This window comes from Candoia aspera, chromosome 4, assembly GCF_035149785.1.
Source record: "Candoia aspera isolate rCanAsp1 chromosome 4, rCanAsp1.hap2, whole genome shotgun sequence".
Taxonomy (NCBI): Eukaryota; Metazoa; Chordata; class Lepidosauria; order Squamata; family Boidae; genus Candoia; species Candoia aspera.
The window spans coordinates 116,380,787-116,408,780 of record NC_086156.1 but is presented as its reverse complement, the minus strand read 5'-3'; the positions used below and the strand labels follow the sequence as shown (position 1 = coordinate 116,408,780).

Sequence of the window (27,994 nt, the reverse complement as noted above, 5' to 3'; positions counted from 1 at the left end):
ACTGCTCCCCGCGATCCGCCCGGGCGCTGCGCCCCCTTCCTCGCCGCCGCCCCCTGGCCCTGGGCGGCGCCGGTGGGGCCCCCTCCGCCCCCCCTTCCGATGCCCCCGCCCTTCCCCCCCGCCTGCCTTCTCTCGGGGCCCCATGGCGGCGGAACAGCTGGAGCAAATCCTTTCGCTCTTGCTGCAGCCTGACAATGCCGTCATCCAACAGGTAGAGCGGCAGGCAGGCAGGCAGCCGTGGGGAGGGGGGCCAGAAAGGGGGGATTTCGAGGTGGGTGGGAGGGCCTGGGGTGGCTTTGCCGTTGGAGCGAAGGAAGAGCCGTTGGTGCTACGGGGGGTGTGACATGATGCCCTTCGTGCCCCAAAGTGGTGTGGAAGTTAGTGGGGCTTGAACAGTTTGGCTGGTTGCTTCATCTAACACAATTTTTCTCAAAGACAGGCGGACTTCAACTCCCAGAATTCCCCAGCCAGCATGGTCTAGCACAGATCCCTCCCTCCCTCTCTCTCTCTCTCTCTCCTTTATTTTATTTAAACCGAACAGGGAAGGGAAATAAAAAGCCAAACAGCCCAAGAAATTATATATTTGAGAAATGTATGTATGTACATATATATCTCCTACACCTGCATAAAATTTCACACCACTTTCAATTTATTTATTTATTTTCTATCCCGCCTTTATTATGCTTATAGATAACTCAAGGCAGGGAACATACCTAATACTCCTTCCCCCTCCTCTTTTCCCCACAACAACAACCCTGTGAGGTGGGGTGGGCTGAGAGAGGGGGACTGGCCCAAGGTCACCCAGCCGGCTTTCGTGCCTCAGGTGGGACTAGAACTCTCAGCCTCCCGGTCTCTAGCCCATTGCCTTAAACGCTGGACCAAACTGGCTCTCCAATAAAGGATTAATAAAGGATGACTGAATTTCATGACCATATAATTATCTGTAGATCATCTCTGTAAGGAACTCAACATCAGGTCTTTGCCTGTCAGTTTATCTTTCCAGTACTGATGGAAACTGACATCTGAACAGAAAGCGATCCTCCCTGTGCCCATCTTGCTAATGCTTGTGGCACTGAAAATCTTATTTGTTGATAGCCCTCTCTGGTTCCCTTGGTTTGAAACATTTCCCCCTTTCTTATGGGTGCTGTGCCTAAAGAGAAGCTTTGAGGGCAAAACTTCAAGACGGGGAATATTTGGGGCGGGTTTAACCCATCGCTGCCTGTTCTCTCATCCTACCAGGCTACAGCCCAGCTGAAAGAGATACTAAAGCAACCTGCAGCTCTTTCCCATCTTTGCCATGTGATGACACATTTGCAGCATCCTCAGGTAAATCAACAAGGCTTGGCTCTGCCTGGCGAGAGGCACTGGAGTTTAAAGTGTCCCGTTCCTCTGCTTGGTTTTAAATGTAGGTAGTTGCAAACAGTGAGAAGGGGATCAGCACTCTTTGCATGCTCTGAGGCAGTGTTTCTCAGACTTGGCAACTTTAAGACATGTGCACTTCGACTCCCAGAATTCTCCAGCCAGCCATGGAATTCTGGGAGTTGAAGTCCACATATCTTAGAGTTGCCAAGTCTGAGAAACACTGCTTTAAGGTGTTACCTATGTGGCTTTCTGCTTTACATCCTCCTGCCAAACCACAGGGGCATGTTCTGTGCCTCTTGAGGCAAAAATAGTCTCCCCCACCTTTCTTTTTCTGTGGGCCCAACTGAGATTTTAGATCAGGGTTTCTCAACCAGGGTTCCGTGAGAGGTCCCTAGGGGTTCCCTGAGAGATCACGATTTATTTTAAAAATTATTTCAAATTCTGGCAACTTCACATTAAAGAGGTAAGTTTCGTTCTTTATTTTTAGTATAAGAACACTGTGAATGCATCTAGACAGGCCTACCCAGGAAACGAATGGAATAATTTTGCAACTTCTGGCCTATATTTGAGCCTGAATGTGCAGGGGGTCCCTGAGGCCTGAGAAATATTTCAAGGGTTCCTCCAGCGTCAAAAGGTTGAGAAGGGCTGCTTTAAATTCATAAAGAAGGTGTTTCTGCTGCTCTTTTGAACTCACATCTCTACCGCCCATGGCTTTTGCCATTTTGAAGACATAATCGTTTACTGAAATATTGTTCTCTCTCGTGCTTGTTTGGGCTCCCTTTCCTTCATTCAATTTTGTGCAGTGCGGCTTCCTCACTGGCAAACCCACCATTCCTGTTTCTCGGAATCCGCTGCTTCGGCCTTTCCTCCGTGGTCTTACGGTTCCCTCTCTCCCTCCTCTTCTCCTTTCTCAGATCCAGCAGTTTGCTGCTGTGTTGCTGAGGAGGCGGCTGACCAAACACTGGAAGAAAATTAGTGCAGCGGAACAGGATGCGTAAGTGCAGGACTGGAAGACAAATCTGGTGCTCCATTTTGCTTGGTCTCCATCAGCATTTCTTAAAAGTGTGTCCAAAGACTCCTGGGGCTCCGTGAAATCAAAATTATTTGCTAGATATGCTTGCAAAAATTTAAAACAATGTCACTCTACTCATTTTTTTTATTTGTTAAAAAACATGGGGTTTTCTCATGAAATATATTTTATTTATCTTAATATCTAATGGGTTTGATATTGTTGTTTTTACATGGTTCAGTAAATAAATATTCTATGAATGCATCAGTTTTAATTTTTAATACAGCAAATATCAATAAATATAACCCATGCAGACAAAAGGTTTTTGTGGGTCCTCCATAATTTCTAAAAATGGGAAGGGTCTTGAGGGCAATAAGGAACACTGATGGAGAAATAGTAACTGTTTAAGAAAAGAAGTAGTAAACATACAGAGAAAAAGAGAAGGAGCATGAGAACAAAAGTTTGAAAACCAGCAAACTTCACAAAAGTAAAATAATGTGTAATTTTGAAGGATATATAGAATGTGCAAGAGCCAGTGTGGGGTTGTGGTTAAGACTCTGGCATTAGGGAGACCCAGCTTGAGGAAGATCTGCTGGTGTTCAATGATATGGCTCACTTGCTAATCTAGTACTGTGTACAGCTAGTCCTCGCTTAACAACCAGAATTTTGGTCACTAAGTGATGTGGTTGTTAAGAGAATCTGACCCGATTTTACGAGCTTTTTTGTGGCAATTGTTAAGCAAGCCACATGGTTATTAAGCAAATCGTGCAGTCCACCTTTGATTTTGCTTGCTGGAAGCCTGCTGGGAAAGTCGAAAGTGGCGATCGCGTGACCATGGGATGCTGCAGTGGTCATAAATGCAAACCAGTTGCCAAGCACCCAAATTGCGATCACATGACCACAGGGACACTGTGGTGGTCGTAAGTGCGAGGACCAGACTCAAGTCATGTTTCAGAACTGTCACTAAATGAATGGTTGTTAAATGAGCACTACCTGTAATTTAATTCCAGAACTAAAATCTGCCCAAATCTTGTCTCTTTCAGCCTCAAGACACTTGTGCTAAACAGCCTGCAACAGCAGACAGAGTGAGTATTCCTGCTGGGGAGGAGTTACAGGTTAGTGTGAGGGACTGTCTCCTTCACACACGGAGGCCCCATAAGCAATTCCTGGGATTTCCAGCACATTTTTTCCCCCTTCTAAGGATTTTGTAAGAGGTGTTGTGAAAAGATCTCTATCCAAACACACCCAATAGACCAGACCAGCTTTTTTCCACCTGGGGCCCTCCCTCCATGTTGGGGCAGCAGCTCAGAGGGTTTCCACCTCTCGGTTTCAGGGCAGCCTAACCCCAGCTCAGCAGCTCAAGAACATCAGTGGGATTTTCTCCCCACTGTCTTTGTTCGTGAGCTTCCAGGTACACCTCGTGGGTTGCCTTGGGCAACAGTGCAGGCAGGGAGAGGTCCTGCCTGTATTCCTGCCCTAAGGCTCTTCTGCGCCCTGTAATTGGATTACTCCCCTTCTTTTTTCCCTGCTAATTTTCTCTTTTGCTTTCCAGCAATCGCAAAGCGTGTTGGGGTTGTTAGAATAAGTGGCACACCGTGACTTAATAAATAAATAAGGATCGATAGACGCCACTGCTTCTGGAAATTCAGAACGGAAGCAAAAGATTTGACCTAATTGGGGGGAGGGGGGCATGTCTTCGAGCCACTTCCCAAAGACCAAGCGGCTAGTTTTGAGTCTTCCTGCGCACCTTTCCGTCACGTTGGAGGACAGAATTGTAGGTTTTGTTTGGGACGTGTCGATCAGGCCAGAGAAATTGGGTTGGGAAAGGTGTAATGGTGTGAACTGGGATTTCAGCTTCTCATCTCTCTCTCCCCACCTCCCCAAAAACCATCGCCTTTTCCAGCCATAAGGTCTCCCTGGGCCTAGCCCAGCTGGCTGCCGTCATTCTGAAGAACGAGACATTGGAGAAATGGCCGCAGGTGCTTCAGATCATTCAGCAGGGGGCCCGTTCCCGAGACCCCAACAAGTGCCAGGTGGGTCAGGACCGTGCGGGCCCTGAAAGGAGGGGACGGAAGCCTCTCAGGTCCCTTCGAACCCCCCATCACCCTTGCACCTCCTTGCGGGCACAGATGGCGCTACTGCTGCTGCAGTCTGCTGTGGAGCTGGACCCGGACCTCTTCTGCCCCCACAACAAGGACCTCCTGCGCCTCTTCCATCAGACGCTCAACAACCGGGGTCAGACAGCCATCCTCTACTATTCCCTGCGGAGCCTGAGCGCCGTGGTTGGCGGGCTGAGCTCTGACGAAGTGGTGGGTAAATGATCCTTTTCCCTCTTTCATCCCACCTGTCTGCCTTTCGTCGTCACGGTATTGAGACAGAAGGCTTCAAAGGACGTTGCTGGTAGAAAGTAGCTCAAGGGGGCAGGGGAACTCCTTGCCACCAGACCCAGGGGAACCGGGGGCCCTCCGAATGCTCCTGAACCCCCAGCATCCCCCATCACAGGCCAGGTTGGCCGTGGCTGCTGGCCTGGAGAGCCACAGGATCTTCACCTCTGGACTGCGTAACGCCCCTCGGCTGGGAGACAGGTCTGTTTTAGGACTCTGGTGAACAGATTTCGGTTGATTAATTGTATGCTTTAATTTATCGATTGGCAAAGCAGTGAGGTTAAGATCAAGAGGCCTTTGAGCCAAGCGCAACTCTTGCGGATTTAATGGGCACATCCGTGGCTGGCTGGGGAATTCTGGGAGTTGAAGCCGACACGTCTTGACGTTGCTGAGGCTGAGAAACAGTGCCCTGGGCGATGGCTTTAATTTTTAAACGTAATCTGTGCTGTGGTTCCCTCCGGCTCCCTTTTGATACCTGCTTTCCTCCTGCATCTGCCAGAACCTGATGTCTTCCATGATGCCCAAGGTGATAGCAGCTATCCGAGAACTCATTCACGTTAACGAGGTGCGGAATCTGTGTGCGCTTGTGTATAAATGCTGGCTCTTAGGGACCAGCAGGTACGCTCTGCCCAAGTCAACAAATGGCACTGTGCACGTCCCCGTCTGTATCATGCTGAGCTTCCCAGTGGGCGTTTTTTGCCAGAAAAACCTGCAGGATGTTGCAACTGGTCGTAAATGCAAGCCGGTTGCCAAGTGCCCAGAGTGCGATCGTGTGACCGCAGGGTTGGGGTGTGACGTTTTACAATGCTCAGAAGTGCTTTACAGGCCATAAACCACCCATTCCGAAGCCGTCATAATTTCGGACTGTCGTTAAATGAACGGTCATAAATTGAGGACTACCTGTAATCCTTGAAATGCAATGTTTCCCCCCCCCTCCAACTTTCTCTTCTGTGACTTGTCCCTGCACACCCCCGCCCTCCAGGTCCAGGCAAGTGAAGCGATGGAGGTTTTTGACGAACTCCTGGAGACCGAAGTTGCCATTGTGGCCCAGCATCTCTCGGAAGTCGTGAGCTTCTGCCTGGAGGTGAATGGGACGGGCAGCCGGCCATGGCTCTTTCCCGCAACCTGCTCCGGCCCCCTGGCACCCCCTGCTGGCTGGCAGCAGCACCAGCCGCTCTTGACTCAGGCTTTTTCCACAGGTGGCCGCCAATCCGGCGCTGAGCGACGGCCTGCGGGTGAAGGCGCTCTCCTGCGTCAGCTACCTCGTCAAGCTGAAGAGCAAGGTGAGGGTGCCCGGCCCCCCCGGGCGTCAGGCCCCCCCCTCTGCCTGCCAGACAGCCCGGCCCACGGGGCACCTCGCCTTCCCTCTCCCCTCAGGCCATTTTGAAGCACAAGCTCCTCTCGCCCATCCTGAGCACCCTCTTCCCCATCATGAGCGCGGAGCCAGCCCTGGGCCAGATGGACGTGGAGGACGAGCTGACAGAGGAGGACATCGAGGACCAGGCGGAAGTCCAGACGCCCAAACACTTTGCGGTCCAGGTCTGCCTGGCGGGGGGCGGGGGGCTTGCGGTTTCTCCCCACCTCCCAGGATGCTCTGGGCTTCGTGGGTGGGGACTCTGCCTCGCTCCCTCCCAGCATTCCCTGGGCTCCCCCGGCTCACCAGTCCTCCGGCTGCCTCCTGCCGCCGGGTCCTCGACTCCCGGCACGCCCCAAGCTTCTCTTGCCCCCATCCCCAGTTCAGTCCCAGAATCCCTTGTGGTCTGCCCCGGCCCTTTGCCCCACAGGGTTCCCTGGCTGAACTTCTTTCTGTCTCCTCCCGACAGGTGGTGGACATGTTGGCGCTGCACCTGCCCCCTGAGAAGCTCTTCCCCCAGCTGGTGAGTGCACGTTTTTGGGGGGCAGTCAGAATTTCAGCCATGGGGGGCCAACAGTGCCTTCAAAACGCTCCTGTCGGTTTGCCCCAGACTCCCCTGATGGAGCCAGCGCTTTTGAGCATCAATCCTTATCACCGGAAGGCAGGGCTGATGTGCTTAGCGGTGCTGGCAGAAGGCTGCGGGGATCACATCCGCAACAAGTAGGTATCCCCAGCAGTTTGGATCGCGGTCTGTTCCTTCCACTTAGTTGGCGGCCTCTGGTCTCAGGCACGCTGGCTTATTCTGGAAGTCTTGTTCCCTGCACTTTCACAGACTAGGACTGCGGAGACCGACGTTCAGATCCATCCGTAGCCACGGGCGTCCTGTGGCCAGTTGGACTCTTGATCCGGCCTACCTCATAGGGGTGTTGTGGGGAGGAAATGCCAGGCGCTTGAGCTCCTGGCAGAAAGGTGGGGCAGGGGCCTAATGAATTACTGCCCCAGGTTCACCCAGGGGCAAGGTTCATGCCAACCCCCAGCCTGGCTCAAAGGAGGCTAAGAGGTTGTGGGGAGCCCTGCCGTTGTCTCAGCATGTTGGCTTACCCAGGTGCCTGGCCTGAAGCTGTGACAGGGATGAGTCTGGACGTGGCTGTTACGAGTGCAGAGTCTTACAGGCTGGGCATTCATCGTTCTGTGCTATGCCGATTACAGAGCACTGCAGCTGGATGCGGGTTTGAATCTGGGATTCTCCCCAGTTCTCTTGTGTGTGGCGGGGGAGAAACCTCCATGGAAACCACACAGTTCTTAGGAGAAATGGCGAGATAAAAATGCAGTCGTGTATCTTCGTCAGTAGGGAGCTGCCGCAGCAGATCTTGTCCTCTGGAGGAAACGAGGACATCAGCATCTCACAGAAAGGGTGCTGGTTGAGCTGCCCTCTCCCAGCATAAACTATCTGTGCTAGGAATGTCAAGGATCCCTATGTAGGATGTCATTGGAACCAGTTTGGGGAAGGCTTGAATGATTAAATGCTGTGAGCCTGTAGGTAGTCCTCAACTTATGACCACAATCAGGACTGGAATTTCCATCATAAGTCGTCGTGGTCATAAGTCAAGTCACCATGTGACTGGACCTCATTTTATGACCTGTTTACAGCAGCCGTTAAGCGAATCACAGGTCAAGTGAATCATCATAGTTGTTAAGTGAATCCAGCTTCCCCGATGGGTGTCTTTTGCTGGAAAACATGACCACAGGACGCTGCAACCGGTCGTAAATGCAAGCGGTTGCCAAGTGCCCAAAATGCAATCATGTGACCGTGGGGGGGTGCAACATTTTGCAAGGCTGGGAAGTGCTTTAGCACTCGTTCTAAAGCTGTTGTAACTTCAGACCGTCGTTAAATGAATGGTTGTAAGTCAAGGACTACCTGTACTTCATATGTCAACGCCCTTCCATTTCCAGACATCTTCAGCCCATGTTGCAGGTGGTGTGCCGAGCATTGTCAGATGAAAGTCAGGTTGTGCGCAACGCAGCACTCTTCGCCCTTGGGCAGTTTTCTGAGAATCTGCAGGTGAGCCACGCAGAAAGGAAGGAGGTGTTTACCGTTTCGGTCTTTCTATCAGTGCCCTCCTGGCTAGACACTCCCACACCGTGAGTAGATTATGTCCCCCGGCAATCCAGATGTTTAATTCCCTTTTTAGGAAAGAAAATTCGCTTAAGTAGCAAAAACGGTTTGTTATGTGTTTATTTAATATATTTATTTCTTAGATTTCAGGGCTGCCTGACTCCCAAAAGACTTTGGGCAGCTTACGATTTTAAAAACGCACAATATATACTAAAAAAAAAAAAAAGTGCCCTGACATAACAACCAGAAAGTCACCAGGGGCTTCTTGGTCATGTTATCTAAGGGTTACGGGAGGTAGTCCAATCACCTGGAGAAGGCTGGACTGGGGAGATCCAGATTCAGGTCCCCATTCAACTCTGGAATTCACTGGGTGACTTTGTGCTAGTCAGTTCCTGTCTCCCGGGACCACCTTGCAGGGTTCTGTGAGAAAAAATCTCATACTCTTTTATGTCACCAGCAGCTCTGAAGAGAAAAGGCAGAATGCATATGCAACGAAACAATTCAGTTTTGGCTTTCTGCAGCTGCTAGAGACTGTAAAATGGCTTTCCCAGGACTTGTGCCATCCAAACGCATTGCTCTGCATTGCTCTGCGTTTGGATGGGGGACTGAAGTCCCAACATCTCAAAAGCCACCAGGCTGGGGAAGAGTATTATAAAATCTGTGCTTTGTTTTTTTGTTAAGTCCCTAAGTCTTGTCCCAATCTTCTTCCCTCCCGTAACCGTAGCCAGACATTGCTCGTTTCTCAGATGACATAATGCCGCTCCTCCTGCGCTACCTGGAGGGGGTCCAGCTGGCCCACACTTCCCACCTGGCCAAGGCTTACTACGCTCTGGAGAACTTTGTGGAAAACCTCGGTAAGACTTTGTGGAGACCCCCGCAGCCGTGTTTCCGAATAAAGCCGTTTTCTGGGTTCGGTATGCGGACCCATAAACAGGACGGTGTGTGAAACGTGCTGGGCCAGAAAGGCCGGAGCTTCACCCAGGTGAAGATGAAACAAGCTGGCACGTTTTGTGAATTCAGCCATTAGTCCTTTAACTGATCTGGAGAGGCACAGTAGCTGCTTGTCTTTGGAAAAGCCGGAATTAGTTCGTGTCTTCCTGAAGCAAAGACTTGATCAACTTAAAAATCTGTGCGCTCCAGTTCTTCCCTTCCCTTAAGGATCTGGCAGACCCTTGCTAACTTACCGGCTCAGGGCACTCTCTCGGTGGATCCTGTTGCCTGCTGAAATAGATAAAGGTGCCGAGGACAAACTCTGCTGCAGCTTGCTCGGCCTAAAAGAGGGTGGAGTCCAAGTTGACTCCTCCTCCTGCCTGTCTCTCAGAGGAGCCCCAAAACAGCTTGGCCTGCAGTTTGCTCTTGTTATGCTGTTCTTCGTGCATCGCACCAACCATAGTTTCTTCAACCACAGATGGGTTCTCAGTAAGCCCTCAAGCGGTATTTCTCAACCTCAGCAACTTTCAGATGGGTGGACTCCAACTCCCAGAATTCCCCAGCCAGCATGGCTGGCTGGGGAATTCTGGGAGTTGGAGTCCACCCATCTGAAAGTTGCTGAGGTTGAGAAACCCTGCCTTAAAGCATGGCTCACAACACATGGTGGCCTGGTGGATGTGTCTGTGAACTGTATTGTGGCTGAGTGTAATATGTGTGCCTGCAGGATGGATTTTGTGTCCTCTCTGCCACTGTTTCTCTCTGCTCCCAACAGAAAACAAGATTTCCCCCTACCTCCCAGCATTGATGGAGCGGATGCTCAGCACCTTGGCCTGTCCTGGGAGTCCACGCACCAAGGAGCTGGCTGTTAGCGCCATTGGGGCCATTGGTAGGCAGCTCTGCTGACACACCCACAAACACATGCACACCCTTGACCTTCAGAACTCCCCGCCATGCAGTCTCCATGCAGCTGGGATAGCGACAGGCCGAGCGTCCGAGGCAGCTTCAGACAGTGGTTTGGGAGGCGGGTGGTTAAAGGTCGCTGCTTGGAGGGGAATTTATGCATTTATCTAAGTGAAATGATGAACTTCTCTGGGGAGCAGTTTTAGGCACACTCCAACAGGCCTGCGTTTGCTGAAAACAGCTCTGGGGTTTTTAATGCTCTCCCCCAAAAGATTTAACAAACTTTTGTTTGGGTTTGATGGCAGTAACAACTTGAGGATGAAACAAAAGAAATGAGAAATAGGAACTAGAAGTGGGGGCTTGTTTTCCCTTCTTATTCTTCCTCCACCCCATCAGTGCTCCTCATAGATCAGGCTACAGCGAGGCTGAAAACAGGAGCCTGAGATCTTTTCTGGGGAAAACTGTTCCCTTCTCACCCTCTTCCCCCTCGATCTCCAGCCCAGGCCGCCAAGGAATCTCTCCTGCCGTATTTCCAAGCAGTCATGGAGCACCTGACGGGTTACATGCTCACGACCCGGGAAGACCTCAGACCTGTCCAGATTCAGTCTGTGGGTAAGGAAAGGTGGTCACGACCTTACAGCCATTGTTGAGGTTGGAAGCGTTGCTTCCCAGCCTTTCAGCCCTCAAGATTTCCAGAATAATTTCCATAGTAATGAAAAAAGAGCTGGTTCACGTCCTCACCTTTGTAACATGAAAAAGATCAGACCTGAAAGAGGGGGAAAAAAGGTAGTAAAAGCGGGAAAAAAATAGAGCCAAGTGTCATTTCTTTTCTGCATTGTAACAAGCGGTTAAAACTTTCTCAACCTTGGCAACTTAAGAGGTCTAGACTTCAACTCCCAGAATTCCCCAGCCAGCAAAGGGAGTTGAAGTCCAGACCTCTTAAAGCTGCCAAGGTTGAGAAGCACTGGGTTAAAATGTAGTGATAATAGTGTGATGCAGCAAGATTTTCTGGATTTTCTGACTGCCGTGAGCTGGAATGGAAAGATCATAATTTGGTGGATGGGTTTTCAGTCCTCTTTAATTGGGAGACAGTAGGCTTTGATGGAAGATACATGGGAGTCCGGTGATAGGTATCTCGATGATTTGCAGTAGCAAAGGTTCCCGTCTCCCAGTTCGTTTAACAATTACTAATTGCAGCATTTTTTCTCCCATCATCCTTTCTCTATTAAGCTGCTTGAAAGGAAGACTCCTGAATTTAAGGTAGCCTCACCCCTGTCGTCCAGAAAGGTGGAATGAGGAAACCAGAAATTGTACACTGGTACATACAAAACCGCGGGCAGCCCGTTGCTAATTCCTGCTCAAAACAATCCTTGAAATTTTTCTTCCCAGTAAGTGTGTGCCATTTGACTCACATTCAGAAATACACGCACACAAACACAAGTATATATAGAGACTGGCCAAAAGTCACGTTCTAAAAAAGGCAGGGCCAGGTTGAAAAATATTGATTAAATAAATAACTGCAGGTTAAAATTAATTATCTATAAGAAAAGGCTCCCTATTTATGCAATTAATTGATCCCCATCTTTAGATGCACCGAACAATCGTTCATACACAAATCTGGGAGCGCCTCTAGACTTTCACCTGCGCGCTATCCTCTTTTCAACAAAAACAAAATTGGGTTGGGAGATAATGGGGAATAGTTCCTGCCCCTGGCAGGAAACTGAATGGAGGGGAAGAGAGAATGGGACTGGAAAAACGAACTTTGAATTGCTGAGTCAAGGGTCAAAATTCCCCAGTGGTGGAAGGGCCTTTTTGTTGAGTGAGCACAGAGCTTGGAAACGCGCTGTTCCCTTTCCGGACCTCGAACCTGCCTTGAACCAGGCCGTACTAGGAGTTAGATCCTTCGAACCGAAGTAGTATGCAATGCCCCAGAGACAGCCCATCCGAATTATCCGGATCTCCCTGTTTCGTTTGCAGAGACAGTGGCTATCCTTGCCAACGTCCTGGACAAAGACATCTTCCTGCCGATTTCCGAGAGGTGCTGCCAGCTTGGGCTGGACCTCTGCGACAGAGTGGACGATCCTGACTTGCGGCGATGCACGTAAGTCCGCCGGGGCCTCTCCTGTCATCTCTTTGTGAGTCTTCGCTCTCAGCTTGACCCATCCTCGGTTCCTTCCGCCAGCCTCACCCAAATCCGGTTCCCTTTAAATGAGTTGGACTCGAGTGTACTGTATGTGGGTGCATGTTCAGCAATCGGAGGCTGCCAGTTAAGAGCCCTGGCACTCAGGCAGAAGAAGAATCCATGTTTGAAGGTGCCTACTCTGTTAATTGTCTTGGTTCTGCTAGGGCACCCTTTCTCCTGCTTTATAAAGCCTGCAAGAGCATAGAGGTACAGCAGCTTGCGCATCATAGCTGAGATTAAGCGCAAGGAAAATTCTCACCTTTCTGCTTTTGGTTTTGTCTGGCACGGGGTGGGATTGTTCTCTGCACAACGTGGGCTTTTTGGTTGCCAACTTCAAAAAGGAGGCCCGCTCACCCAGAACCTTTGCCACCTTTAGGTACAGTCTTTTTGGCGCGCTCGCAAACGTCATGGGGGATTCAATCACACCATACCTGCCTCGCATCACCACTCTTCTGCTTTATTCCCTCAAATCCACAGAGGGCATCAAGGTGAGAACACGACATGCGGGTTTCCCCAAGCTTTTCTCTGCCACTAACAGCCTTCATCTTCTTTCAAGCGGGAGTGTTTATGGCTGTCCAACAGAGGCATCTTCTTCTCCAACCCAAGCTGGAGAACTTCGTGGCTCAGGAATTCTACCAACATTCAGTAACTGGAGAATGACACTTCCCTTTTACTAAATGCTGGGCAGCAGAATTCAGAACCCTTTTTTGAAGCTGTTGCAACCCTGTCTTGAACCTTCTCCAATCTTGGAGTAGCGTCGCTGGATTCTGATCTCCTTTGAAAATGTTCAGGAAAGATTCCAGCGCAGAGTGCCACGCTGTGGGCCTGCAGAAGGACGCAGGGCCCAGCACAGACTTTTAACTCGTGTCTGTTGCCCCTGCTGTTTGCAGTTTCTTTCTCTGCGTCGGTTTTTGAGAATCTGGCAGCCTCAGGGTACGTTCCCAGCCAACGCTGTGAAAATTAAAAGGTCCACTGTATCTGTTCAGATTGCAAGCTGGGAAGGGCTGAAGGACTGCAGACTGAAACTGGAAGTGGGACCAAAGTACAAGAGGTGAAAGTTACACATCCAGCTTTACTAGCTGCTCATTTGCTTGTCGCATTATTCCTGTGCCGCACCAATTTCTCACAAAGGGCAGTTTGTTAAAAAATAAAAATCTACATTAAAACTCACCTCAGCAGCCCAGCTCTGCTGCCTGTGCCTAAAGCCTCCCGTGAGAAATTTCTCAAATGTTGTGTCCTTTACACAGGGGTTCCCATCATTTTCATTTTCCAACCTGGTTTCTGATCAGGAATAGCGGTGTGAAGTATTAAAGCCGTGAGGAATTACATGTAACAATAATAAAAGCTTGTTGTTTACAGCTGCAGGGATTATGTTGTGGTGGGTTGAACTTAGGCTTCTGTTAGTTAATTGGGACTGGGGGCAGTTTAAATGAATGGTGCTGAAGGATGAGGCTTTTTGGTTAAAACACCTGATTTTGCTTCAGCTTTGCTATTATGTTATAAGAAAAATCGGTCAGAGCTTCCTTCTAAGCATCTTTGGTACCTCCAGACAGACCCGGTGCACAACCTGGGGGTCCTTCTAGACCAGTGTTTCTCAACCTTGTCAACTTGAAGACGGGTGGACTTCAACTCCCAGCATGCGCTGGCTGGGGAATTCTGGGAGTTGAAGTCCACCCGTCTTCAAGTTGACAAGGTTGAGAAACACTGGTCTAGACTCTTGACTCCTGCTTGAGGAGCAGGTGGCAGTCATGGCTAGGAGGGCCTTTGCACAGCTTCGCGTCCTGCGCCAGCTGCGCCCCTTCCTGGACCATGAGGTTCTACTGACTGTCACTCATGCCCTGGTCACCTCCAGAATGGATTTCTGGGACGTGCTCTGGACGGGGCTGCCCTTGAAGAGCAACCGGGAACTTCCGCTGGTGCAGAATGCGGCTGCGCGGACAGTTAGGTTGTGTGCCTCTCGGATGGCACACCTCTGTTCCGTGAGCGGCATCGGTTGCCAGTCTGCTTCAGGGTGCTGGTTTTGACCTTTAAGGCCCTACCTGGCGTGGGACCAGGTTATCTGAGGGACCGTCTCTTCCCCGTTCCATCTGCCCATCCCATCAGGTCCAGCAGTAGAGGTATGCTCAGGGTCCCGTCTGCTAAGGAGCTCTATCTGGCTGGACCCGGGAGACGCACCTTTTCTGCTGTGGCCCCCGCCCTCTGGAACATCCTCCCCCCCCGAGCTGAGGTTAGCCCCCCTCTCTGTTAGCCTTCCGGAAAGCCTTGAAAACACGGCTCTTCCATCAACGCCGGGGACCCCACGGCGAGCCTGCAAAGCGGTTGACTTCCTGCCGTCTTGGGGTTCCTTTATGTTTTTATTTGTTTACGTTTTGTTTTGGTTTTTTTGTGGATATTCGTGTCTGATGTTTTTAATATCGTGATACAGTTCGGATTGTTGTTCTGCTGGCCAGCCGCCCGGAGTCACTTTTTGTGAGGTGGGCGGCTGTATAAATTTGCTAAATAAATAAATAAATAAAGCCCACGGCCACTTTCACTTTTAAAGCTTTTTAAAACGAGGGACCTCGCTTCTGTCAATGGGGAAACCTCCCCACGTCTTGGTGGTGGTTTGTCCGTGAAGTATTTCAAACTTGGTTAGATTCCTGAATCAGTGAACGGGTTTCATTGCCGTCCGTCGAACCAGGACTCTTAACCGACTGGGCGGGATCGACCTGGCCCTGCTGCAGTGTGTTAGGAGCACTGCAGATCGTCACTAACTGGAGTCACTGTTTCTTTCTTGCAGCCCCCCCTCGATTCCGGAAATTCTTTCCTTTTGTTTGATGACGAGGAAGAGGAGGTGGAGGTGGAGGGAGAAGAAACCCTTACTGATGAGGAAGATGAAGAAGACGCTGAGCTGATCGGGTAGCTTTCTCATCAAGGGAGAGTTTATTGGGGATCCAAATTTGGAGGGCCTTTCTCTTGTGGGGAGGACGGGTCCAGGACAAAGGCACCAGAGTCAGTTTCCATTCCCTTGCCTCCCAGTTTCTGAGCTTGTAGCTGGGTGCTGTCATCCTGTTCAGAAAATGTTCCCAGCTTTCATGAGGACTAGAAACATAGCTCCTTCCGTGTGAGCCCTGGTTAATGTCTGTAGTCTAGCCAGGCACAATGTGGACCAGCTCGGATCGTTTAGGCCCCAAAGCCTTTCCCATCCTGTCTGTGAGGAAGCTCATAGCTTCTCACCACTGAAAGACATCAGAATGCGAGAAAGCTGTCTAAACAGTTGCTTTAGAGGAGGGGGTTTCAAAATTTTCAGGCTCTGGAACTTGTTAGTAAAAAAAAAAATACAAATCACAAATCTCTGTGATTAAGGAGACAAAACCTCTACATAAGGGGCTAAGCCTTAGTCCTTTACAGAGAAAGTTTTGTTGTTGTTAGTTTAGTTGCTTGCAGTGAGGTTTTTTCCTTAGCCTGTTGTGGAGATTTTATTTCCCTTAATAACTAAGGGGTGGGGGGGGGAACTCTGCAAGGGTTAAGAGAGAAAAAAACCCTGTCCCATTCTTGTTCCATGCAAACCCAGTTTGAACCCACACACCCCCGTAGGAGGGGTGTGTGAGAGGGTGGCCGCGACTGTCTTTTCTTCCCCCATTCCCGCCCCGCAGGGCTTGCGTGCAAAGCGCATTTATGGATGAAAAGGAGGACGCCTGCATGGCTCTGGGGGACATCGCTGCCAGCGTCAGGTACTTTGGGTCTCTGTGTGTTTATCTGGATCCTCCCGTGGGGCAATTTGGAGCCCTTGAAGGCAGGAGGGGGAGGGAGCAGGGCTGAACGCAGCCTCCCAGCTTTGCAGAGAGCTGCAGGGGGCCATCCGGGGTTGTTGCGATGCACCGTTAAGCAGGCAGCTTGATGTTTTTTAACCCCCCTGCAGCTGCAAAGCGTTGCCATTCAGGCCCCACTGCTTAAAAGGGGACCGGGACCATCTCTGGGGGCTGTACGAATGCAGTGAAGGCCGATAGGGCCGTAGATTTATTTTTATTTATTTGTGTCAGAGGCATCACAATTAAAATAAAGGCATACTGTAAAACACAGAATTTAAAATATAAAATATTTTAAATTTTAAAAATAAAATATGAAAGTTAAAATGGGTTGCAGATGGTGAATACGGTAAGGGGGGCAGGCAGCATCTGGGGAGAACAGGAAAGCAGCATGCTGAGAAAGAGCTAATGTGCTCCATGAGGCCTTCATTTTTTTCTTCCTTCCTTCCTTCCTCCCTCCCTTCCTTTCTCTCTCAGTGGGCCCTTCCTCCCTTATATAGAGAGCTCGTTCCAGGAAGTGTCCAAGTTCCTGGAGGTAACGCTGGGCTGAAATGGGGGAGGAAGGGGGATCACTTGAAGCTGGATGCAGGGTGGGAAAAATCGGTCTGGGGTGGGAGGGGTCCTTGGCAGAAGGGGGAAGATTCCTGGAAAAAAGCCAAACCAGAACAAGCCACCTTGAATCTTTCTACGCTTAGGGACCTTACGGTTCTAGTACATTATTAGGATTGTTGCTGCTGTTGATGTTACAGGTAGTCCTCACTTAACAACCATTCATTTAGTGACAGTTCGGACTTACAACGCTGTTGAAGAAAACTACTTATGAGTGGTTCTCACACTTACAACGGTTGCAGCGTCTCCACAGTCACGTGATCACGATTTGGGCTCTTGGCAACCAGTTCACATTTATGACAGTCACAGCATCCCATAGTCACAGGATTGCCATTTTCGACCTTCTCAGCCAGCTTCTGGCAAGCAAAATCAATGGGGAAACGCGTGATTCACTTAACAACCACATGGCTTGCTTAGTGTCTGCAGTGATTCAATTCACCACCACCACAAAAAGGTCCTAAATTCGGGTCAGATTTGCTTAATGACCGCTTTGCTTAGCAACTGAAACGCCAGTCCCAATTGTGGTCGTTAAGCGAGGACTACCTGTACTTTACTTGACCCACGAAACAGGTGGAGAAGTTCTTAGTCCTGGGTAGGGTGTTAGTTTAGTGGGGTGCAAAAGGTTGGAGCTCAGGGCTTGTTTGAAGCAGCCGTTCCGAACTCATCCAGCATCTCCTGAGTTTTCGCCAGCCTCTGAAGCTCCGAACAGCCCCTTTGAGCCTGCTGTTCCAGCAGCTCCGAGCCCCTTCTGCCAAAGTTGGGTCGCCCTGTGCAGTCCGAAGGTGGGCAAAACACCTTGCCCTGCTCGGTCGTCTTCTCATCTCTCCCGTGCTGGGCCTGCTCCTCTTCTAGTGCCCCCACATTCGGGTGCGGAAATCGGCTTTCGAGGCCCTGGGGCAGTTCGTGATTTCGCTGCATCGGGTGTGCAAGCAGGACCCGTCCGAATGTCACATCGCTGGTGAGTGAGGGCCAGGAGCAGGAGGGGTGGATTAAGACCATCCACAGTGCAGCCGAGGGCCTGCGGGGCCCTCCTCTGTCCCCCCTCCCCAAAGCCTGCTGCCTGGCGTCCTGGGAGGAAGACCCGGGTAGCAGACGCCCAGCAGGAACAGGGGCGTTTTGCTCTCGGGAAACGCATCACTAAGCTATCCATTGGGGCAGCCTTGGGAGGCCCTTACAGAAAATGCGCGGTGAACGGTCACGACAGCCGTTTGCCCTCGGTGTGGCCATCAGTACCAATTCCCAGGAATCCTAGCAGGAAAGGACGACCGCACTTCTTGTTTTAAGCTACTTAGAGGCGCCAGGCTGGTCCTGAAGCCAGAGAGGCCTGTGGTCTAACCAAGCAGGACTCTCCCTCCCTCCCTCCCTCCCTCCCTCCCTCTTGAACCTTGTGTTCCATCAGCTTTTCAGAAACTGGCATCTACCGTGCTGCCAATTTACATGAAAGGCATTCAGGAGGACCGGGAGCGCCAAGTTGTGATGGCTGTTTTGGAAACCCTGGCCAAGGTGGTGAAGGAGTGCAAGAAGGACATCCTGCAGGAGCCTGGCCAAGTGACCGAGCTCTGCCGGGTGATTCGGGCGGTGCTGGAGCAAAAGGTGAGCCTCCTTGCGGAGCAGAAAGAAGCTAGTAGGCCTCCTCCCCCCACCCTCCTCCTCCTCTTTATGAAACCAGTGACGTTCTAGTGACTTTCTCCTTTGCATCAAGAGTCGGTGCACATTTTAGTCAATGGATACCATCGCCCAATTTCAGGCAGCATCACCAGCTGTCCCAAAATCTAATGAAAAATAATATCGTACCCCAAATCTGATGGGTTCCCGTGCTAAGACCCCATGAGATTTTGGCCTGTTTGTTTGTTTTTTTAATTATGGGACATACAATTTAAAAGTCTCAATTTTGGAAAGAAGGTGAGCAGTATAGCCGCCCACGTACTTACCTGTGCCTGCGCGTAGGATCCCAAGCCCGTGCGGCCGGTTGGTGTGCGGGCAGGTGCTCTTGGGAAGCCGAGAGGCTGTATCAGCGGGTGCAAGTGGAATTTCTCGTTGTGAAATCCCCCCTTCCCCTCTGTAGGTAGCCTGCCAGGACAACGAGGAGGATGAAGATGACGACGACGAAGTAAGATGGGGAATCAACCACCTCAAATTCCACGAAGGTTTTACTTTTGGCTCTTTTAGTTGAGGAAAGGAAAGGAAAATGGACTAGGGTGGGGTGTGTATGTATCCCCGTTGTGCAATTCTCAAATTGTGCTTTTGGTGGCTGGTTTCACACAACAGGCTAGGCTAGGCGGATGGAGCTGGGTGGCCATTGCGTTGTGGGGATCCCGCCAGCCTGGTAAACCTGGAACGTGGTTTATTTGCTTGGGCATTGCCTTGGTCGAGAGGCTGGCCTCGGTGTTTTCTTTGCTGCAGCCCAGCTTTGAAACCAGTTTTAACCAAGGAGGTTTTATAGTTAACGCTTTCCTGTTGGCTCTATAAATGGCTTTTTAAAACAATAGTTAATAGCAATTTGCAAAAAAAAAAAAAAAAAAAGTCCCCAAATCAAAATTAAGCTCCGTATCTTTGGTCTGAAAGGCAGAATCTAGATTATAAAAATAAACCAAGTAAACTTTAAGTAGAAAAGCAACAGAGCGAAAGCCAATAATGGTTGATAGGCGTGAAAATCTTTTGCACCGATGATTGAGGACCGAGCCCTTCTGTTCTCACGTGCAAGACCGCATCTTCTTAATCAGGAGGCCCACAGAGCCCGCTCGGGAGGCTCTTCGTGGGAGGGAAGGGCGGGCCTCCCTCCCACTCTTCCAGCCTGTTGGAGAGGGCTCCCCGGGGCATCCCCAGAGCTTAGTCCGGGGGTCTGCAAAACAGCCCCATCCATCTCCTCCCGAATGGAGGTGCCAAGGGGGAGGATTGTGGTGTGGGAGGTCCTCCGTCGGCTGCCTCCGGCTGAGGTGAAGGTGGGGGATTGTGGGTGCCTGGGCAGGACCTGCAGCGCTCCTCCCCGCTGACCCCCCCCCTTTCCTGCTACGCTCCAAAGCAGGCCGAATACGACTGCATGCTGATCGAGTACGCCGGGGAGATGATCCCTGTCCTCGCCGAAGCCACTGGAGGAGAAACCTTTGCTCCATATTTTGCCGGTTTCTTACCTCTGCTCATCAACAAGATGGTGAGTTGGCATCCCAGGCTGGTCGCTTCTGGGCTGCTCCCCTCTCCTCTCCTCCAGCCTGACATTTCCAGAGTATTTTATCTCTTAGTCTCTCTCAAGTTGCCCTTCCTGGTGTTTCCACTTTCTGTTCATTGACTCCTACCCAGAACAACTCTGGGGGTCATTTTTCAAGACCACCTTCAACTAACAGTAATCGGGGCCGGCCTGCCTGCCTGCCTGCCTGCCTTCCCAGTGTCTTCCTTCCTTCCTTCCTTCCTTCCTTCCTTCCTTCCTTCCTTCCTTCCTTCCTTCCTTCCTTCCTTCCTTCCTTCCTTCCTTCCTTCCTTCCCAGTGTCTGTCTTCCTTCCGTCCTTCCTTCCTTCCTTCCCAGTGTCTTCCTTCCTTCCTTCCTTCCTTCCTTCCCAGTGTCTTCCTTCCTTCCCAGTGTCTGCCTGCCTTCCTTCCTTCCTTCCTTCCTTCCCAGTGTCTTCCTTCCTTCCTTCCTTCCCAGTGTCTTCCTTCCTTCCTTCCTTCCCAGTGTCTTCCTTCCTTCCTTCCTTCCTTCCTTCCTTCCTTCCTTCCTTCCTTCCTTCCTTCCTTCCTTCCTTGCCAGTGTCTTCCTTCGTTCCCACTGTCTGTCTGCCTTCCTTCCCAGGGTCTTTCTTCCTTCCTTCCTTCCTTCCTTCCTTCCTTTCTTCCTTCCCAGTGTCTTCCTTCCTTCCTTCCTTCCTTCCTTCCTTCCTTCCTTCCTTCCCAGTGTCTTCCTTCGTTCCCAGTGTCTGCCTTCCTTCCTTCCTTCCTTCCTTCCTTCCTTCCTTCCTTCCTTCCTTCCTTCCTTCCTTCCCAGTGTCTTCCTTCCTTCCTTCCTTCCTTCCCAGTGTCTTCCTTCCTTCCTTCCTTCCTTCCTTCCTTCCTTCCTTCCTTCCTTCCTTCCTTCCTTCCTTCCTTCCCAGTGTCTTCCTTCCTTCCTTCCTTCCTTCCCAGTGTCTTCCTTCCTTCCTTCCTTCCTTCCTTCCTTCCCAGTGTCTGCCTTCCTTCCTTCCCAGTGTCTGCCTGCCTGCCTGCCTGACTGCCTGCCTGCCTTCCTTCCTTCCTTCCTTCCTTCCTTCCTTCCTTCCTTCCTTCCTTCCTTCCCAGTGTCTTCCTTCCTTCCTTCCTTCCCGGTGCCTGCCTGCCTGCCTGCCTGCCTTCCTTCCTTCCTTCCTTCCTTCCTTCCTTCCTTCCTTCCTTCCTTCCTTCCTTCCTTCCTTCCCAGTGTCTTCCTTCCTTCCCAGTGTCTTCCTTCCTTCCTTCCTTCCTTCCTTCCTTCCTTCCCAGTGTCTGCCTTCCTTCCTTCCCGGTGTCTGCCTGCCTGCCTGCCTGCCTGCCTGCCTGCCTGCCTGCCTGCCTTCCTTCCTTCCCAGTGTCTTCCTTCCTTCCTCCCTCCCTCCCACTAATGTTAAAAAGAACTATAACAGGAAGAAAGTCATCAAAACAATATGCAGGATACCATGTGCCAGAGCCTGCTAACATTTCTACTCAGTTTGAATCCCAGGCCAGAATTTCACCACCGCCATCCAGCTTGGGCTGGTAGGAGGTTTGTTCTCAGCAGAAGCTGCACGGGCTTCTCTGCCTTCCCTGCATTTGGGCCAAGAGCAGCCGTCTTTGTCTCGGCCTCTAAGCCTCCTTCCTTCCTCCCTGCCCTCTTCCACAGAAACCTTCCTCTTCCGCAGCGGACAAGTCCTTTGCGGTGGGAATCATTGCAGAGACGGTTCAGGGCCTGGGGTGCGTCTCAAGCGCCTTCATCCCACACCTGCTGCCGTTGCTGATGGGGGCGGCCCGTGAGGAGGACCAGGAAGTGCGCAGCAACGCCGTCTTCGGGCTGGGTGTCCTGGCAGAACATGGCGGGGAAGCCATGCATGAGTATCCTTGTTTCCTTCCACACGGGGGTGCGCAGGTGCGCCTGTTCAGCGAGATTTGGCCAGGGGAAAGCCCCACCCCACCCCTGCCTCCCCCACAAGTTCAAAAATGTTGGTGCAGCGGCCCCCAAGTCAGTTGCTTGAGAGAGTGGATGGGTTTTCCACACCATTCTTGGAATTTCTGTTGCAATTTCTGTTTTCCCCGTCACCCCAGGAGGAAAGCTGATGTTATCTAATGGGCAGAGAAGTGGAAAACGAAAAGCTAATCTCTCAACTTTAAATGCTTTATGAGCAAGTAAATATAATGATGGCCCTCTCGCCCTGGAGCTCAGCCAATAAAGGGATGTAAACTGGTTTTGCTTCTCTTTGGGAACCTCAGAACCCAACTTGGGTTTCTCCCGGGTCCAGCTGCAGCTCCCCCTTTTTCAGGCTTTCGAAAACAACAGACACAGCTCCCGAAAACACTTCCACGGGCCACTGAGGCAGATAGTTCTATTTGTGGTGGTTTGTTAGCTGGGTTCAAACGTTACGCTAAGACATGTTTACAAACCACAATGAGTGGGTTCATTTCGCACGCCACGCAGAACCATATAATGATTTAGTACGACACAGTAAAAGCATCAGGCAGTACCTGGATTCCAGCCTTTTGACACAAAGCCTGCTGTGAAATTTGCTGAGAAGCCTCTGTGCGTGTTCTCTGAAGTACAAGCTGCATGAAAAATGTGTAGTAAGAGAAGCCGTGCTTCTTCCTAAGAAAATCTGACTTTTAGTGGAAGCCAGGAGGGGTTTGTTTTCCAAAATACACTGCAGCAAGTTTCCTTGTCTTGCGAAGAACCAAAGAATAATGCCTTTCTCTCCACCTACCCACCCACCGCTTTTTTCCCCCCTTAACTTGTTTTTACCTGGCCAGACACTACCCCAAGATCCTGGCACTTTTATCCAACCTCATTTCTCAGGAGCGAAACAGCCGGGTTACTGATAATGTCTGCGGAGCTGTTGCGAGGATGATGATGGGCAGTCCTGGAGGGATGCCCTTTGAGCAGGTGAGTCCCAAATGTAGTGGGGGGGAGCTCTGCAGGGCTGCAGACCTGGAGAGAAATTGCAGCAGGTGGAAGTTCAGACCTTCCACCATGCATTACCTTCTCACTGTGGTCCCAGATATTCCCTTATTCTGGCTAGTCGTGGAATTAACAAGCCAGTTTGGTCTAGTGGTGAAGGCTCCAGGCTAGAAACAGGAGGCTGTGAGTTCTAGTCCCACCTTAGGCAAGAAAGCCAGCTGGGTGACTTTGGGCCAGTCCCTCTCTCTCAGCCCAACCCACCTCACAGGGTTGTTGTTGGGAAAAGAGGAGGAGGAAGGAGTATTGGGAATGTTCCCCGCCTTGAGTTATTTATAAAAATAAAGGTGGGATAAAAAAATCTAAAGAAGTATACTAAACAGCCTGAAACATCATTTCATTTTGTACAGTTCAGAGCCTGCCAGACTCCAGATGACTCTGGCTTAAAAGTAAGAACAATTTAAAGAAAAAAAACGGATCATGAGCATCCAAAAGGCACACTACATACAACAGAATTTCCAAGCAAGCTATGTTGGAAAGGAAGGGGCTGACGTCTTGAGGATGATTGGGATCCTCCTGTGATCTATAAACTCGGTTCCATGGTTGAGGAATTATCTTCAAGGTCAATAGCCAGATAAATCTTCAGCTCGGAGAGTCCCATGGCCTGGTGGAGAGCGAGGCTCTGGATTTTTGCTTTCTTGCAGGGTTGCCCAGAGAATGTAGCCTTTTCGCTTAGAGACCGTTGTAGGGAGCCGCAGAGGGGGGCTAAAACCATGTTAGGAACTCTACAGAACCTTGAATCTCCAACTCTCTTTTTTATTTTTAACATTATTGATTTTCAAAGTATAAGTAAAATACAAAATGCAGCATGCAGAAAAGGTAGAACACAGAACTAAAGAAAAAGGAAAAACTATAAGGAAGGCGAAAGGAAGAGGGGCCGACCAAGGGCAGGGTGGGTGGATGATATTCTAGAGGTGACGGACTCGTCCCTGGGGGAGCTGGGGGTGTTGACGACCGACAGGAAGCTCTGGCGTGGGCTGGTGCATGAAGTCACAAAGAGTCGGAAGCGACTGAACGAATAAACAACAACAAATAAAAGTGCAGAAATAGAAAATATAGAAAGAAAATGACTTCCAGTCTTCTCCAATGCAGATATAAATGCATATTATACAAATGTAATCTCTTACCATTAGTTAAACTTTTAGTAACGTTATTTCTGTAAAATCAAGCCGTTCCATCACCAAAACCCAAAATCAAAGCTTTGTTTTTTTCAGATACAAGCAAATAATCCCAAAGCAGTTTCCAAGTAGAAACAAATCCAGTCACAATATTTTCTCTTATCAAAGCTGTCAGCTTAACCATCCGTGCCAGCTGAATAAGTTTACGCATCCATTCTTCCGTTGTGGGAACTAGTCGATCTTTGCACATGAATCTCTGACTCTTGAATTGCTGACGGTCACTTGGGGTTTTTTCCCAACAGGTTTTCCCAGTCCTGCTTCGTGCCCTTCCTCTGAGGGAGGACTTTGAAGAATACAAAACGGTGTACCGTTGCATCACGTTCATCTATGAACACGATCCGCCACAGGTATGTCTCTGCCCGGCGAGGAACACACGTCTTAGGGGATTGGCTTCATCCCAAGAGTGTCCAAAATATTTCTTTAATCACTATCTCTTCTCTACCCTGGTTTTAAGGTTCCTTTTCAAAGCAAAGCTGAGATTTGGAACTGAGGTAGAAAAATGTCCCCTCTCAGCACCGCACCTCAACACCCAGTGGGCCCTCAGATAGGAATAAGTTCTCCAGTGCCTCCTTCAAAACTTGGGAAAGTCTCCCGTCTCCCACCAGGGTATCAGACTTCATCGGGCCCAGCAGGAAATACTAATTCTCCAGCTACCTCATTTTCAGTAATAGCTGAAGCTTCACAAACTCAGCACAGCTTAATTAAGGCGCTTTGTTCCCAGCAAGAAAGGAGAATACAGGAATCAAACTCATACAGACACAAAAATACATATATATACATGGGTTTGATTCTTGCATGCACCCCAGGGCTGGAGTTGTGGGCCATTCCCATCTGCCCTTCAACTCAATAGAACTGGGCTGTTCTCTCCCAGGCCTTGAAAGTCAGAGATACCTTTCCAGGTTGACAGAGGGTGGGAATGTCCTTCCGTTCTCGTTTCCCTGCCCTCCGGCTGCCCTGATCCTGAAGCTGCTTTTTGGAGGACGGGCTTCTATGTACCACCAGCTCAGAAACAGTGGGATAATTGGGATGGGGGTATATGCCTTACTCTTCCCAGAAAGGAACTTCTGCAGGGCTGGGGGAGCAACGCAACTCTCTGGTTTTTCTGCCCCCAAAGGTACTGCAGCAGATTCCGGAGATCGTGCGAAGCAGCGGCCCCGTTCTAGGTTGCAAAAATCTCCCCACAGGTATGTGTCTCCAGGGAGGGCAGCATCCCCCTTTGCCCCACCTCCAGGCAGCCCACCTGCCTGCTTTTCTGCGGCTTTTGCAGTGTCTGTGGGTGGGGGAAGGAGGCAGAGGTGGACAGTGGAGGGAGGAGCTTGCGTGAATCAAGCAAGATTGGGGGGAACAAAACTGTCCCTAGAATGGGAACATCCAGGGGGCTGAATAAGTCACCCTCAGGTCTCCAAATGCTGGCAACCGACAAGGGAGATTACAACCATCAAGCCTTCCTTGCAAACCATATTTATTTACATTTTTTAAAAAAAACACCCAACTCCCACTGATACTAAGCACTTTACAGAGGACCTACAACAATAAAATAATAGCGTTCAAGAACAGAGTTGTGTGTCTAGAAAGAAGATCCACGCAACATAAAATAAAATCTTACAGGGGCTCCCTGCCGCCTTACCCCAAGGCCTGAGAAAATGAACCGGTTTTCAGGGCCTTTCAGGAGGTCCTCAGGGTGGGAGGTAACAGGATCCGTATTTAAACGGTGAAAATCAAATGGGCCTGGTAGCACTTTTTCTGACACACCAATTTTATTCAAAGGCAGCAGCTTTCATGAAACCTTATTATGATTTATTCAAAAGCTTCGGCCTTTGAATAAAATTGGGTTGGAAAAGGTGCTACGAGGCCCCATATAATTTTTTGCTCTATAGACTAACACAGCTCTCCCCTGGCAATCTCTGACACGAGAGTAAATCTCTTGATGCTAACAGAGAGAAAAATATTAGCGGGCTTCTTAAAGTCTTCCTTGCCCTCTGCTTAGCGGATGAGGCCAAAGACCCTTTTCTGTCGTGCCAGCAGGGCACCCTAACTTTGGCAGCCCCCTGACGTTCTTTCGGTCTCTCCAGAAGCCAGGAACCTGCTGATCACGCTCCTGGGCAGCCTCTCAGCCCGCTGCCCCGCTGAGTTCCAGACAGCCGTCCTGGCCCACCCTCCAGAAGTCGGCACTTTGATCAATGCAGCCATCGGCTCCGCTTGAGTCGACCAGGAAATGGCACCCTCACCCAACATTGCACCATCAACCAGGACTTCTGAGCCCAGGGCAGCGGCCTTCATCAGCCCCACCTTCTCTGCAGACTTTGGTTTTGACCCCCAGCTTCAGCACCGAAGCGAAGCCCCCTCGGTTTCCACTTGCTCCCTTTGTTTCCCTCCCGATCCACACGCAAGGCCGGCGTTCAGAACTGCAGCCGGGCGGCTGTGTTTGTGTTGGGGAGGGTTGAGATATTTGTGGGTCTCTTTTTTTCACAGTTCAACTCTCTCCTCCCCCCTCTCCCCTGTTATCATCAAAGGCAAGCTCTTTGGCTGAAAATCCTGATCAATATCCCGAGGTTGGTTGCAGCAGTCGCTTAACGCGGCTAACCAGATTTGAAATGTCTGCACTTTTCCCCCTGACCATAATCTTCACAACCACAAGGCTGCCAAGGCAAATTTTGTTGGCCTGGTGAAACCAGCACACTGCAGTTGCTTCAACGTGGTGTCATTTCCAAAGAAAGTCTCTTTTTAACTCTGATGTTGCAGGCTTCCTGACCACAGAGGGGAGATCTGCAGCATAGTGAGGTTTGTTTTCTGCTTCAGTTGCCTGGAATGGTATTTTTACCAGAAGGGGAATTTGCTCGTTCAAGCATCTGGGGCTTCAGATGTGCACCTTGGCCAAACGGGGGTTGTCAGGGCTGCCGAACAGGTAACTCATTGGCTGTTCAGGAATTAGGATTTAGGTTTGCTAAATCTGGCTGGGGGCTCCTGTCCACACACCCTCCCTCGCTGTTTCTGGTTGCATCTTCCGAAGCTTAACAAAGCCGAGCGGGGTGCGTGAATCATGGTGCGGTTGACATCCGGCTTGATCGTACTTGTTCTTGTGGGAAAGGGCATTCCCACGATGATGGAAGAGAACGAATTAGCTCCATTTGCAGAGACTCTTACAGCCTTGGCATGGTGCACGCAAAACAGCCGGTTGCTCTTAGCGGGTGCCCAACCCACCACTTTGCCCTGTTGTGAATATGCAGCCGATTTTTTATGGTTCTCACAACTACTATTAATTTTTGCTGGTTGCCAAAGCAGCTGGGAGGATCCCAGCTTGGCCTTCATCCCCCTGGGGAAGCTTTCCTGGGATTTGACTCCGCCACATTTTCTTACAAGGGGTCATATTTGTGTGCACAAAGTTCTGTATTTCTTCAGCAGTCACCCAGAGGACATGCCTTTGCTGGGATGTGGTTTTTTCAGCTGGATTCCTGCCACAGAGTAGCAGTCCACAAATCAGCTATGCCCTTGTCCTTTGTATTTAAGATTTTAACTGTCTGGTTTGGCAGTTTTTGGAACAAAAGACTTAAAAAATACACTGTATACAGCACCTTGTAATAAAATTAAACGCCTGTTTCTCCGAACATGGCTTCCTGCAAACTTTCTCTATGTTGCAAAGAGCGTGAACACTCCGAAAGCCTTAGCGGGGGATCTGTTAAGGCCCCTAGCATAAATGTTTTCCTTCTTCCAGCAGGCAGTATTGCCAGATAAAAAGTGATTCCAGGCAGCCAAATTGCGTTATGTTGGAAAGATGGTGGATAGACAGCCTGGTGTGCAAGAGAGAAGTCTACAGAAATGTACAACCGGTAGTAAACTCACAGTTTTAGCATGTGCTCTCACAAAACCTAAGCAGGGCCAGGCTTTGTTAGCAGCTGGATGGGAGACTTAGGAAATCCAAGTTACTGAAAATTATTTTGCCAAGCTCAGGTATGTTTTTTCAAAAACTCTCTAATGGAAATTCAAAACGACAGTCTTCGCTCGTGATTTAAAACTCAACAGATTTATTTATAAAAAGGAG

General features: G+C 50.1%; 2 protein-coding genes across 4 annotated transcripts in view; both read left to right on the top strand.

Moving 5' to 3' along the window:
- NEDD8 (NEDD8 ubiquitin like modifier) overlaps window positions 1-27,994 on the top strand; it is a 130,718-nt gene that overhangs the window by 41,417 nt on the left and 61,307 nt on the right. The gene's annotated exons all lie outside the window — the stretch shown is intronic.
- IPO4 (importin 4) lies at window positions 7-27,499 on the top strand. 3 transcript variants are annotated; one of them, XM_063301590.1, is made up of 30 exons: window positions 7-211; window positions 1,240-1,326; window positions 2,277-2,356; window positions 3,415-3,456; window positions 4,275-4,404; window positions 4,501-4,680; window positions 5,255-5,320; window positions 5,738-5,839; window positions 5,955-6,038; window positions 6,133-6,294; window positions 6,579-6,632; window positions 6,720-6,829; window positions 8,063-8,171; window positions 8,950-9,079; window positions 9,928-10,041; window positions 10,554-10,667; window positions 12,033-12,156; window positions 12,614-12,725; window positions 15,017-15,135; window positions 15,873-15,950; window positions 16,503-16,560; window positions 17,487-17,592; window positions 18,034-18,227; window positions 18,700-18,744; window positions 19,657-19,785; window positions 21,458-21,666; window positions 22,573-22,705; window positions 24,198-24,302; window positions 25,070-25,139; window positions 26,031-27,499. In XM_063301590.1, the coding sequence occupies exons 1-30, from the start codon at window positions 143-145 to the stop codon at window positions 26,156-26,158; spliced, it is 3,243 nt and encodes a 1,080-aa protein (XP_063157660.1). In that variant the 5' UTR covers window positions 7-142; the 3' UTR covers window positions 26,159-27,499. The 3 variants fall into 3 exon arrangements, with proteins under 3 accessions (XP_063157660.1, XP_063157658.1, XP_063157661.1); XM_063301588.1 differs by having other exon boundaries at window positions 8-211; window positions 26,028-27,499; XM_063301591.1 differs by lacking the exon at window positions 3,415-3,456 and having other exon boundaries at window positions 8-211; window positions 26,028-27,499.